Genomic DNA, 15127 nt, shown 5'->3' with positions numbered 1-15127 from the left:
AGTTAGTGTAATCCGGTTTAGCGCGTTCACACGCAAAAAGTGTGACTTTTGATGACGTATACGCCTTAGGCGAGTTCATTTGCGGTTTTAATTACCATATCATTTTTAGATTTCATAAACATTTAAACAACATGTTTACTTAGCAAACATTAATAAGTTAGGTTACATTGCCAGCCCATTGCCACAGCTATTTACATCTGTAAATATTCTCATCTGTAGGCTAATCCAAATTGACAAAAGAGAGCTACGTCTTCTTGGGTTCCATGGGTTAGTTTTGGAATAAAACTGGAATATTTGGAATATTATGTCGGTTTAGGGAAAATTGATTTAAAGCACATTAATTAAATGTACCATTTAAACAAATGTTGGATACAGCAACATTTTACATAATATAGCAAAGTATATTTTGCTATATTTTTGGTATCTAAGTATACACGTCCTCTCTTCAACACCTGACTTTTCACTGCGATGCTGGTTCATCTTTGTACTTGTGAATATGGCTTGTGTCTTCTCTCATTTCTACTGATTTTTTTGTCAGCAATCTATAGCAATCTATATGCTTTCTGCAGCTCAGTTGGAAAGTTCTTTCTTCTTTCTTCCATAGGTTTCAGAAATTGTCATCTTTATTTCTATCAATTCCAGAGGGAAGACACAGTAAAAAGTGCAATGCTAAAAACCTTTATAATGTTTTACATTTTCTTACTATATGTACAGAATTTAACAGATGACAATAGAATGTGCAGAGGAGATCGGGGAGCAGACATATGGGTCTTGCAGGTTCATATATCTTTATAGCTATATGCAAGTAGTTTCAGCATATATAAAATAATGATGTATTCCCTATTCATATATTTATAGATAGCATCATAATTTCATTAGCCAGTTGAACCTGCTTAGATTGTTATGTGTGTACTGTAGTCAAGGTGCTGCAGACATCAGTTTTCATCCTATTTTAGACAGAAGAACATTATAGCATTAGCACAAATGAAAATTAAGCATTGCTTATTATCAGTCTTGTTGGGCTAACATATTTGGTGCACGTGGTTGACACCCTGCCATTAAATATTCCTTTTAAAGCAGTGGTAGCTGGAGCAAAATCCATGTCACATCCATGTCACACAATAGTTGCTAAATGGTGTTGGCTGGCAGCCATTTTCAGATAAAGATAAAATGCATAATCATAACAGAAGACAGAACACAGGCAGCGAACACAGTCATAGGATACACAGGAAGACAGCTGGTGCAACACAAATGAAAACACACACAAACCAGATGTGAAGTATCATATCTCTGGAGAGAGAGGCCAGGGTGTGAGACTCTTCTGTGTAAAGAGGTTTAGTGTTGCTTTAAAAGGTGAAACAGAAGGAATTTCAAATGTAGTCCACGTTACTGCATCCCACCCAACGTGTGAACCTCACAGTGCTGGTGTTCTACTGAGAACCATCTACACTGCTGCGTACGGATGGAAAGGCTCAGGAAAGACTATGGAGGGCAACTGTTTTTGTTTTCAGCAACTCATATTGTGCTCCCAATGAGACAGATATACAATGCTGAGACAGAATATGGGTAATTTGAGCTGTTCATTTGGTGTGTGGGGGGTGGGGTTGCAAGGATTTAGCTGTTTTGGTCCTGAACTGTAAATGAGGAAATCCAATAGAATCATTTAGCCCTGAGACATTCTAGCAATGAACTGCATGGTAAATTGATACACTAGAGCTATGCATTGCAACATTTAATAGGATGCTGGGCTTTGAACCACACAGGAAAGGACCTTGAAATACTCAATACTTGTTGTCATAGAAACCTTTTTTGATATCCCTTTTTTGTGCATATCAAAGAGAAAGAGAATTCGGATGTCAGTTTTCCTTGAGGAATTAACACCACATTTCTTGTGCATGTAAATGTGAAGTTGGGAAGTTCCAAAAACAATGGTCAAAACCCATGACAATATGACTGATTTTAGCAGATAGGACTGAGAATACAGCATGCACTCAAAAGTGACTTCTGTTTAAACTTTATTAAACTGGCTGTGACTTAACCTTAAGTGTGACTACATTCTTATTGGCAAGTTGAAGTTTATTCATAGTTCACTGGAAAAAACAGAAGCTAAAACAAAACAACAAAAACAGCACCAACAACAAAATGAAACCAAAAGGAACCTAAAGGCTTGTTAAAACTTTAAACCCATGTTAATGCAACGATGTCAGGTGTCATCAGTCACTTCTACAGATTATTTTGCAATGTTAACATTGAACAATATAATGAGCGCAAAAGATTAATTAGACTAGAAATTTAAAGTTTTCAAATAAAATCGTATGCGCACATGCACGGTAATATGTAGGGAGAGCGGAATTCAGCCGTTGCAGTGTAATACCCCATGATGCTCTGTAGATGGCAGCATAAAACAACTTTAAGTTGCTTTTTGTTTCTCGTAGCTTTCAGGACAGTTCGATATGACTCATCATTTGTTGAGGATTGTATTTCAATCAGTGAGAAAACGTTTGTTGTTTGCTTGCTTTAGAAAAACAGTGAGAACATGAACGAATCAGTGATTTTATATGCCTGTGTTACATCTGTCTATATAAACTTTTAAACAATAACAACTTTTGTTTTCAACTTTAGTGGTACTACAATAACAGAATTCCATTGTTCAGAGTTATATCCACACTCATTGCTCCTTCTTGTGATTAGTGATCCAGGTGTGACTGGTTAAAAACAAACTCTATTAGACAGTGAACTGTGTGTGTGTGTGTGTGTGCATGCTTGAACGTGTTCGTGCATTCCTGGCTACATGGCATCTCACTCAGGGTGACACTGTCACACAGACTACAACAGGAGTGCTGTGCTCAACACTAATTATGAAAGACCTTCTCTCACACACAAACACAGCAAGGCATAGCAAGATCAAACCAATAAAGGGCTGTTGAATGAGTTCTTCATAGGGTAACATGCCAGGTGCCCTTTTAAGAAGGTTTGTCAAATATTTTAAGCCTTTTTCAACAGAGGTCCTTAGTGAAATAATGAAATGTCATATGTACTGTCCATCTGTGCAGCCTGTCTAAACCTTAAACATATCCTAAGACAGGCTTTCATCAGTGAGGGAGCCACACAAGGGCAAACCAAACCAAGCAGAGCAGTTGTTCTCCAGGACTAGCAGAGAAATTCACTGCTTTAGAAACCTCTGAGCAGGAAAGAGAAAGAACCCCCAAACCCACTCAAAGAATGCTTTTAAAAGAGCACGCATTGTTATTGGGAAAACTGACCTCAGTTGACCTTTTGGAATATCTCTCTTAAAATACCACAAATCTGTAACCTTTTCAGAAAACATGAATAAGGGAATCGGCCGAAAGGACAACATCCAATGAATGAACAATAATCTGGGCTTATTTCCCAGGCTGACAGAGGAGGACAGGAAAAATGGCAAAATTATACAACCATTCTTATACCCAATACAATCCACCTCCACTTCTGGTCCAGGCTGTGCCTGCAGGATTTATGCCAGCTCTGCACATGTTGCAGAAGGGCTCGTTCAGAAGAGGAACAATTTCATCAGCCCCTTGATGATTGATGACATGAGCCATGAATCTCTGGAGCAACAAGGCAGAAGAAGCTTTTCTCTGCTCTGCTTTCTGTCTCCCTGTGCACTTCCTTGATGCTCTGTCTCCTTTCGCTTGTATCTTCCTCTCTTAGCGTCGAACTTACAAGTATATCAAATACGCATATTTGCCTAATTCATGGACCTACAGTTTACAGCTAATCATATTTGACTTCAAATATTGTGACCCTGCTGTTTAGAATAAACAGAGATTAGTCATTTGAAGTTACCATCAAGGACAAAATCAGTCTAATACAGTCTAATTCTGAACCTTATTTCACAAGAAGAGGCTTCAAGGCACGTGATAACATGAGGATTTGTTACCATGTCATTCGGTTTGGTCACGGGGGTCTTGCTGGATTAACAGCAGAGGAGGAGCTTAAGCTGTAGACAGAGAAGTTTCATTATTCAGATTACTATAAACTACCAGCCAATTGATCCTAAAACACACTTTGACAAGTGACCTGGTGAGACTGCGTGGTAAAGTAAGCGTTTGTACGTCCTCTGAGATAAATAACTCATTTATTGAATGGTAGTCTTATAAAATGGAGACCTAAAGTGACCCTTTCACATATCAGGGTCTTACTGCTGCACATTAGCTTAGAATGCACATTATATGACTTTCATCTATGAATACAGTATTACATTTAATTGAATTTAATTTAGTTAAGTTAAATCCACTTCAATCCATTCCAACTTTTACTTGTGTAGGCAGATTTTTTTCTCCGTTCTTCCTTCTGGCAAGAAAAATCTGTTAATATAACACAGCTTTGTTAGAAGGACAAGACTCATGTGCTGGAAATCCAGAAAAAATGTCAGAGGGAAGTAAAAGTGGAAATAGGGTAGAACTACAATAAAACTACAATAAAAAACAACAGAACAAGCCTCAGCCTGGGGGGGGGGGGGGGTGCACTGAACTCATACTACTGACTACTGACAATCCACTAGAACCCACTAGGACCCAGGAATCCTTATGAACACTGGTTGTTAGAGTAGATGGTGTGAAAAGAGGGGGTTTAACACTCCACAAGAAGAAGGCTTCAGGGAACGGATGACATCAGCCCTTGAGATCTGTGCCACTCAGCTCTATGGAGTACTACCATGGCTGTTTATCCCACAGCAAAGAAATTATGAGGTTCCCACATTTCAGAAGAGCCAAGGAACGGCTTCCCAACAGCCTTTACTGCAAACCAGCAGCACTAATATCTCTTTTAATGAAGGTTCTAGCCCATCTCAGACCAATGGCTCTTCATTAGACCTGCTGCGACATGCAGGTGCATAGCACTGTTATTACCTGCAGTGCTAACTGCCTGGTGTCCAGGTCCTGGTTTGTGTTGGATCAGGTGGTGAGCAGCACAGCAGCTCGGGGAGGAAGAGGAGAGCTCGGTGCTGCCTTTCTCTGTTCTGTATGTTATTTTGGGTGCAACTTGGGGATGCACTACGTCCTCTGCATGTTGTTATATGTGTTGTGGAGAGCTGGAGTACAGGGCTGTGATCAACAGATTTGTGGGATCGTGTGGGAGGACAAACCTACATCTTAGTGTGGCCATTAAGAAGATAGTGGTGGGCTTGAGAAGAACTAAGACCCTGCCAACCCCTGCTGTTTTCTGTGAAAGGAGATTTAGACATTGCAGCTACCTGAAAGGTTTCCTGTACCACAGACTGAACTGCACATGTAACACTGTCGCAGTCTACAGGAAAGATCAGAACGGACTATACTTTCGAAGGAAGGACACAACTACTAGTCCTAGGAGTTGGTTGTTTCCAGTGCCATCATTTATGTAGCAGTGTTCTGGGGAGTGACATTAAGGCTGAAGAGTCCAGCAGACTGAATTAATTAATCAGGAAGATTGGACATTATTGGGACCAACCTGAATTCTACTGAGTTAGTAGTTCAGGAGAGGATCGTTGGCAAAACTGCTGAATATCAAAGACCATTTTTCTTATCCATTCCATGGCTAATTATATTCCATACATAATCATAAACCTTCAGCTCCAGCTACACTGTAGGAGGGAGCAGTACAGGTCACTCACACCTACTGTGTCTGTCTGTCTGTCTATCTATCTATCTATCTATCTATCTATCTATCTATCTATCTATCTATCTATCTATCTATCTATCTATCTATCTATCTATCTATCACCCATCCATCCATCCATCCATCCATCCATCTCTGCAGCAAAATTTTTTTATGTCACATAGAGGGGAGACAGATAGAGAGAAGAGAGAGACACGAATCTAGCCATTGACAAGGCTCAGAATAATCCTGCCCCCATTAATTCAACCCTCTGATCCCCTCCACCGACATTGCTCACTATCAAAGGGGCTCTTTGCACAGCTGCCAAGCACAGAGGCTACTTGTGTAGCCCCACTGCATGTGTGATGAGGGGGATGAACTGATGCTACAGTCCAAACAATGCTATGTAGTGTAGTTGTGTAGTTCAGCAAATATATGACTGACTGGTTGTTAAAATAATAATAGTATTTTAGCTCCATTTATTTTCCTTTGTGACAAACAATATGCAAAACATCGTATAAAATGACAAAGAAACCAAATATACTTAATTAGATAATAAATGAATTGAACAGTTAGAGGTCCTCTTCTCTTGCAGTTTTCTAGAATCTACATTTTATGGAAGCCCACCTAGATCCTTTATTTCTGCTTCTGCTCACTTGAATGTGGCAGTAAAACTCCCATGTGGAGACTCATTTAGAATGTCAAACAGGAAACACAGATGACACAACACTCACATTCTGAAGCTTTGGGCAGATGACTGATTGTTCTCTCTCTACATGAAATTGAGAGTTTTGGCATGCAGTGCATTTTCACCAGTGCATAAAGAGAATCTTAATGTTTCAATTACATCACCTTTCCTAATTCTGGAAAGGTGTAGCGTGGTAACTTTTGTTATGTATGTCAATGAAGATTTAAGTGTTTCTATGCATAAGAAAAAAAACCCATTACACAATAATGAACACCAAGCCATTGCGTGAAATGTTCAACGTGCTATGGGTAATTTGATTATGTAGTACATTCCAAGTTCAAGTCACGGCAGGCATTAAAGCAAAAGCTGAATATAAAATGTCAGTCACACAGTTCAGTGCTTCAACCATCACACAGCAGACAAGACAAGGACATTGGTTACTCCACCTGACCCTGTTAATGTAGCATGACCCCACTTCTGTGAAAGAGTATTAATGGGTATAGGTTTCTTACCACTTTATGCAGGATCCAACAACATTTCTTTTACTCACGGAAATCTGTGCAGGTTTGTGATGAGGTGACCATCAAAAACAACATTTGTGAGGCAGCCTGGCACATTCAAGGCTGTATCTTGAATAGTGGTGCTCAGATTCATTGAAGGTGGAGGTCAGCTTCTGGGGAGGTCTCGTTTCAGAGCTCTGTTTCACGCACACAGGTGGAGCTCACACAGCGGTGAACCCCTTTAGGAAAGACTAAACTAATCTGGTCCTCATGGTGGTGAGACAGGGTCACAGAGAATAAGGAGGAGTTCAAATCTCAGGAGAGGAGGGAATTGTGAAGGTTTCAAAGTTCTAGATGAATTTAACCTGGGTCCGACACCCCCCCCCCCCCCCCCCCCCCCCCACTTGATCCTTTACAAGTGACATTCCCCCCAAATTCTGCTGCTGTCCACTCTATGGGGTGCTGATTATTTATTATTATTTTTATTTAGCTGATTTTACAGATTTTACAGCACATCCATTTCCCAAAACTGGAGAAAACGCATACTCTCTTTACCCCTTTGCTGCTCCTGCACTTCTAATTGAGCTCATTAGGTAATTATCAAGCCTTTCATGAGGGAAATCAGACGTGTTAGACCAGGGAAAAAGGGTTTCAAACATGAGCACACACACAAACAGTGTATAGGACTGTGGGGTCATTTTTAGGTCAGAGAGAGAGAGAGAGAGAGAGAGAGAGAGAGAGAGAGAGAGAGGACCACTGCTATACGTGCATGCACAAGTGGTTAGGTTCTGAATATTGAGAGAGAGACAGAGAGAGAGAGAGGGAGGGAGAAAGAGAGAGAGACTGTAATGACACGCATTCAGGCAACTCGATGCACCCCCTCAAGTAAAGAAGTGTTTACCCTTCTAAGCTCGCTGTTCTGTACTCGTGGGAAGGAATAGCTTCAGAACCGCATCACTGAATCTCCAGTACTTACCAAACTCATCGCATACTTCCTTTCATCTTTTGAACTCTCTGACTGAGGGCTGTCACTCCCTCACTTTTCTCCGCTGACAAAATTCGGCTTTACGACTGGATTGATAAGTGACGAGGGCTAGCTTAACTGCGATATACATAATGAATTCATATGAGGATCGGATTTTTGAACAGTGAGCACTTGTCATGTAAGCTGTACAGAAATATCAGAGCGTCGGTCTACATAGTAGCTTTGCGTTCTTAAACGCATACGCCCTCTGTGTCCTTCCCTTAACCCCACGTTGTTTCACGGCGGCGATAATTGCTTTTGTGTAATCAGTTTTTTTAGCGGTTAACTTGTTTAAAGAACGGACTGACTTTGATGGCCTCGTCTTTAAATAAGCGGAATGAAGGAAGGAATACCAGCGCGTGCCTGAGAATGCCCCTAACTTCCTATGCTGCGGTCGCACTGACGGTACTGCTGATCCTTCACTGCGGTGAGTGCTTTCTGGTGGCGGTGCACGGTACACATGCTCATATTTGCCCACGATCCTGTTAATATGTAATATCTGACAAACAGCAGAAGCTAAATTCCCTTTATCTTACAACTTACGCTGAACATCTATCTCACACACACACACACACACACACACACACACACACACACACACACACACACACACACACACACACACACACACACACACACACCTAAAAAGCTCTGGGTGGTATTCTTCATCATCTACCTTTCATATAAGCTCCTGATCCAGATCCTATAACACAGCTCCCAGAATTCCTCACGTTAATGTAATGTGAATGTATTGGTATATTAGCATATAGTTTGCTCCTAACCATGACGTTTAGGGAGGTGATACTCTTCATTGTTCAGATAAACACTAATTCTGCCTTATCTGAAGCCCACATCCCAATAGAAATTACTTGAAGTAGAGTATTTCTTTCTATCCAGCTAAATAACCAGTTCTATTAATTTGTGTTATTATACTTAACATGCTATAATGTGATATAATGCTTAAAATGGCTAAATGTGTGGCCCTTGAAGAAGACTTCACTGTCCATTAGAATTCCATGTGCTTCGTGGCTTCCTGACCCCACAGGAACCCATGAAGAACACGGCCCCATTCTCCACGTGCTTCATGAACCCAGGTTTGTCAGGGCAGAGGCATGAGAGACGCATGACAAGAGTGCTCCATTTTCCTGAGTTGTGTTGATTGTACATCCTTAGTTCATCCTTTCACCCAGGGCACGTCCACTGGGCCAGTGATGAACATCAGGGCATTCAACACTTTATTTGTCTCTGATTAATTACTGATTATTTATGCATTATGTAGTGATTGATCAAACCTGCCAAATGCTGTATAGCTCAGAACTTCACATCAGTTGAACCAAATACTCACCAAAAGTAGCACTTCATTAATAGCGCCCTGATATTCACACTTTAAATGTTAGAGTTCACTAGAAGAGATTCTGCAGCAGACACCGCCACAGCAAAAACACAATAACGAGTACAACACAGCAAATCAATTATTGTCCTTCCATATTTTTTTACTGTCCTGTCTGGCTTTTCATTCAGCGGTGGTTGTAGACCATTTGAAACGGGTGTGGGGGTGTGGCTATGTTAGAGGGGCCGTGTGTTCACAAGAGTAAGGAAACTCCTTATTTAGTAGAGGGGCACACACCCCCTCCCCCTAGAATCACCCCTGCTATATGATAGAACGGTGCTCTCTAGTTTGGTGGCATTTCCAACCCATCATTAAAACAATATGAAGTGGATTATGTACAGTACAACCTTTTTTGTGACCATTTCTTAAAATAAATTCTAACAGGTATGAAAACCTATAAAATTTCCTTTTCAACATTATGTACAATATGTACAAACATGAATGAGCACAATCGAAATTCAGTCAATGAACACAACCACTGTCAAACAGGAGAAAAAGGTATAGACTGAGTGTTTGGACTGGCATTCAATCTTTAAGAGCTAAATTGATTGCATCCCAGGCCAAAACTGTAGCTGATTTAGCTATATTTATCATTGCAATAGTCTGCTTGAGGGGAACCAGTTATGCATAATTGTCCCTTTGGTCAATGTAAGACCAGCAAGCAGGGGTGATTTATATTTTTTTAGTTAGAGTAAAAATGAAATAACTATCATCACTCAATAAACAGAGACATGGATTTTTGTCAGTAGGAAATTCAATCATATCAGACAACATGGCTAAGATATATTCCCCAAACTAATCTCACTGCAAAACATGCAGAAATGTGCCGGCTGATCGGTGTGGCTAACAGTGTACACAGTATGAACTCTTGACTGTAGATCCCAAAAGTATTGAAAAGCACTGAGAGAATCATGTACTTGTTGTCTGTGATGATGACTATGAGGTGCTGATTACTGGAGCCGGTTGTGTGTATTGGATGCACAAAGCACTAATTAGGTTCCCATTTCACAGACATTTTGTATGAAAGTAAGTTTTGATTAAATACTTGAATTCCCACTTACAATATGAGCTGAAAAGAGCTTGTTTTCTGGTGGAAAGCCAGAGATAGTTCTTTGATAAAATGTTAAGATCACAGAGTGAGGCTCTGCGTTTTGGTTTGTGGGAGAGATAATAACCTCCTTAGTTACTTCAGGTTGTTTGGACTCTCTAAGCCCCTGGACCGCATCAAATGTTTCTCTGAGCTAAAGCACAGACATTCTTTCTTGTTTGCAATGTTTGTAATGTATAAGCTTTTATCATGGTTTGGAATAGGCTCTTATTTTTTATATGAGCAGTACCATGCAAATAACCTTACACATATAACTAAAACAAATGTTTTCCTAAAATGAAATATCAAATAATCTGATGTCTTGTACACATGTGTACTCTTAAAATGGTGTAAAGGTTTTTAAAAATATTCAGGAAGTTTTCTAGTTACAGAAGTTAACTACAAAAAGATGTCCTTAAAGAAGTCCTTGAACGCTGCAGTACAGATATAGGGTGTTTGCATTTGCTTTTATGTTTGAAAGCAGAGGCAGGATGAAGAAGAGAAAAGAGACATGCACAGAAGGACACAGTTTTTTGGTCCACTGAGCCACAGTTTATTGCAGTAAACAAATTATTATGGGATAGAGACTAGCAGATGGAATTAAAGAGGAACTAATCTACAACAATCTGAAACCTATCTACAACAATCTGAACATTTTCAATAGAAGTGCTTGACCAGCATTTAATGTCCTGTTACAGTAAACCCATGTATCTACACAGTGAGGCCTCCAGAGACTAATCCACTCTTAGCAAGTGAATCTTCATTTCATTCTCTTATAATAAATGTTCCTGTAATGTTATTGCATACAGCTAAAGTAATTATTTCAGAATTTCTACTAGATTAATACTTAAAATAAGCATAATTTATTTTATTTAATACCATTTAATTTAATATAATATCATAGAGACGGTCTGTGTCCCAAAGAAAGAGAAACAGTACAATATGAAAGAGAACCGTGAAGAGCTTACAAGAGTTCATTCGAAAGGTACAGAGGAAAAGAAACCCTGAAGACACTTTTTGAGGTGGAACATTGTTATTCAGGCAAATAAAAGTTTAAAACAGGTCTCAGTGCCTGACTAAATATTGTTCTTTGCTATTTCACTTTTTTATATGTCATTTGTGGCCAGAATCTGATCTGGGTGTGGAAAGATAAAAGATGAATACAGTAATAGACTAACCTGTGAACACGGACGTAATTTGGGGGGGGGGGGGGGACATGCACTTTTTTAGAAGCCGGTTTTGGTAAACCCCGCGCCTCAGTAGTTCTCAAGCCATTTGTATCCCCCCCACCTATGAAATCTAAATTTCGTCCATGCCTGTGAATAAAGACAATAGGTGTTGCCGCCCATCGCCCATGTGAGATAATATATATATATATATATATATATATATATATATATATATATATATATATATATATATATATATATATATATATATATATATATATATATATATATATAATGTTGTATGCTAAAGAAACATTATATATATATAATGTTGTATGCTGGTACATTGTCTAGACATGTCTTTATAAAAAGCAGCATTGTCACAGTCATTCAGGCCTCTCAGCTCTGTAGCACTGTCCTTGTGTAACTGCTGTATTCCAGTCAGTAGTTTTCCTTTGCTTAACATTCACCTAGCAGGTTTCTCCTCATCCTGCTAAAAGCCTGGCTAAATTACCTTCATTTTGAAACCATGAGGGGTGCAAGCCAATAGAGCTTTTGAATAATGCAAAGAAATCTGTTTTGGCTTGTTGGAAAAACCTGTTTTGGCTTGGTGTTTGTGGCTGAAATATTTTTTTCAATGGTTTTTATATTATAGAACTTTCAAGAAGATGTGTTTATATGCTTCTCCTGGGTATTGCCACAGATTATCACTTACCTGATGATAATCAGTTATTTTTTGTCAAATGAGTCATTTGTTTTGGTCTACACTAAATATTCTATGATATTGTAAAAGCTTGTAGAATTAGTTTCTAAAAGAAATAGGATGATGGGATAAATTTCACATGATCATAAACTGCTACTGTTGTAAGAGTGTAATGTGAATACAAAACCTTGTGTTATTTTTCTGTCCCCAGTGTTGAATTCATTTACAATACTGCCACAACTCTGCACTGTTATAAATATGAAATATGTTAATTCAGTGTTGTTATCCTGCATGTTGTCACTTGATTTAATATACACTATGTTCAAATGCCAATATTTCAAGCACACGTACTTTTCAAATGAAAACCACCTCAGAGACTATGCTATTACCAAATGTGATTAAAAAAGTTTAAGCTTGAAAAAAAGAGTTGTCACAATATTAGATGAGGGGCCAGGCCAAACGTAGGAAGGAAGGCAATTATATATGATCTTGTATAGTTTTATTGTCATATTAAAGTGTGTACTAACTACACAGTGAATGCACCAGAGTCAAATGAACTCTAACCAGGTGAAACTCAGTTTGATTCTTCAGCAATATATTTACCTGTGGGTTTACTGTACAGATATACAGATGACGTGATCATATTTAAAATTTATAATATGCTAAAATTGATATTTAAGAGAAGCATCATTCACTCTGGGAAATGATCATGGAAACAGTGACACAAAAAAGAGAGAACCATAAATGAGGAAGCTTACAGGAGCTCCCTGAAAGGAGATAAATGTAAATGATAAATCACTTCTAAATATGTACAAATTATCTATCTATTGTACTTTAGTTTGTGAGAACCTATAACTACATTATAGTTTAATGTGTGACAGCTTTGAATGCATTTTGGGTAGAGAATTCTAAACACAAACGCACACTTGCACACATATAGACAAACTCATACCATCTCCACAGGAACAGATGCTTTATGGTTTGCCTTGGAAATGGCTTTGTGTGGTGTGCATAGCAATGGTGGTGAACATGTATAAATTTGTGCTGAATTTAGAATAAAATGTATTCCCAACTGACCCCAGGGCTGTAAAATTCATAAAGTGCCCAGTCTTTCATGGGTACTTTACCTTCTCTCTCAATCTGGTGGTAATGCCAGTACCAATCTAAGAAAACAAAGTTATCCCCTGTGGAGTTCTCAGAAGTGATTGAATCTCTAACTCAAACAACATTTAATCTAAAGTAGTATCAATGTCATATCCACATAGACTGGACTTTAGTTCATGTAGTGTTCTATAGAACATAAAAAAATAAATATTCATACTTAAAATGCCAATTTAATTGTTTAAAGTAAAATCAATAGTTATATTTTTTCTTCATTTATTTCTTGACATTTTTGTTGTCCTAAGTATTAATTATATTTGGAAAATGTTTGTTCTTTACCTCAGTTCTTAGTCGGTCACACATAAACCATAGACCTAATGATGACTCTACTGAATGCAAATGAGGAATGCCTTTGTGAGAAAATCCTTTCCAACCCCCCAAGACAGCTGAACATGTCATCAGTGTTCATCTTTCACCATAATCTCTTCAATTTTCTGTTCCTTTTGTTTAACACATCTTACCACCCTAAGGCCAGTTGTAAGTTTAGCAGCACAGAACTTGAAGCATATACAGAGGAAAGGCAAAATCACAGAAGCACTATAAAGAGAGAGTTCAGTGTTGAAATTACTAAGTCACAATAGCAAGAATACGTGTGCCCCAATTAGCAGAGTGTGTCAGTTCTAAACATTAACATGCTTTATTGTGTTTTCAAAGCAATATGAGGCAAATGAGCACCAAACACTGACCAACTGCATTAGCAAATAGGTTGAATTTGTTGGAAGTCAACGCACAATAATAAGGACAAAAAAAATTGTAGATACTCTTCTATGCACCCCTATGACTCAGCCTACATGCCATGGGCTTCACAAAGATGGACTATATTTGCAGAGGAGAAAAGGAATAGGATCTGAGTCATCTTTCAGTCTACTATCCAGACATTACTACATTTGGCTTTCAACCCACAACAGTGCCTGTTGCCAGTGAACGTTGTGGTGGATCCATAGTGGTATGTGCCTTGGGAGATGATTGCTGATATAATGGCTCTGGATGAAGCCTCCTTACAGTTATCAGTGGAGCAACACCATTCCTGGAAAACCACCATGTTTTCTGACATGCAGATCCCTGACAGTATGCATTTGGTTATAAAGATTAGAAATATCTTTATAATCACAGTGATTTGTGTGTCTGCTCTGAGACAACATAGTTAAAGTAAATATTCTAGTAAGCCATCTGAAAGTGAGTGTTCAGTGTAAGTACGGAGCTGAATCATTCATTGATAGGAATACATAACATCTCTTCCACTCCGGATTGGGTCACAACAGCTTTTTCTCCACCCTGGCACTGCCCACTGATAATTAGCAACACTCCACCCAACACTTATTAATGGGCTCATAGATGTGGTTTGGGGCATTAATTTTGTTATTATGATGCAGTACCTAAACTTCATTTACCAGGTCCTGGATTTAATTTTTGGGTTTAATTTGGTTGAAATTTTTTTCTTCATCTCATAATACATTCAATTGAGTTTCAGATTCAATTCACATTAAAACCATACAGACTATCAGGCACTTCACTTCTGGTTCAAGGTGGATTAAGACTGAGTAAATATTATTGATCATTAAATATTTTTATTAATAGATTACTTTTTAATTCACAGAATAATTACTGTCTACATCTGTGCAATTATATATGGTCTAGGGCCAAGGTACACCAGATGCAAGAGATCAATTCTAGACCACATTTGACTTGTTTCAGTTTCTAACACACCTGGGATGTTAGACTGGATATTGCAGCCACTGGACTATTGCAATTTTTGGTTTGACTTTTGACTGTGAAGTAGGCAACACTTAAT

General features: G+C 38.6%; 1 protein-coding gene across 1 annotated transcript in view; it reads left to right on the top strand.

Annotated features, from left to right (window-relative positions):
* Window positions 1-7699: 7699 nt before the first annotated feature.
* Window positions 7700-15127, top strand: part of tafa5b (TAFA chemokine like family member 5b) — a 28908-nt gene continuing 21480 nt past the window's right edge. The window contains exon 1 of the mRNA XM_077007365.1: window positions 7700-8252. Coding sequence (XP_076863480.1) covers window positions 8138-8252 — 115 coding nt within the window. The 5' untranslated portion in view covers window positions 7700-8137. The remainder of the gene's footprint in view (window positions 8253-15127) is intronic.

This window comes from Brachyhypopomus gauderio, chromosome 5 (genome assembly GCF_052324685.1).
Source record: "Brachyhypopomus gauderio isolate BG-103 chromosome 5, BGAUD_0.2, whole genome shotgun sequence".
In the NCBI taxonomy this organism is placed as follows: domain Eukaryota; kingdom Metazoa; phylum Chordata; class Actinopteri; order Gymnotiformes; family Hypopomidae; genus Brachyhypopomus; species Brachyhypopomus gauderio.
Note: the sequence above shows the minus strand (reverse complement) of the source record. Positions and strands in the feature narration are given on the sequence as shown.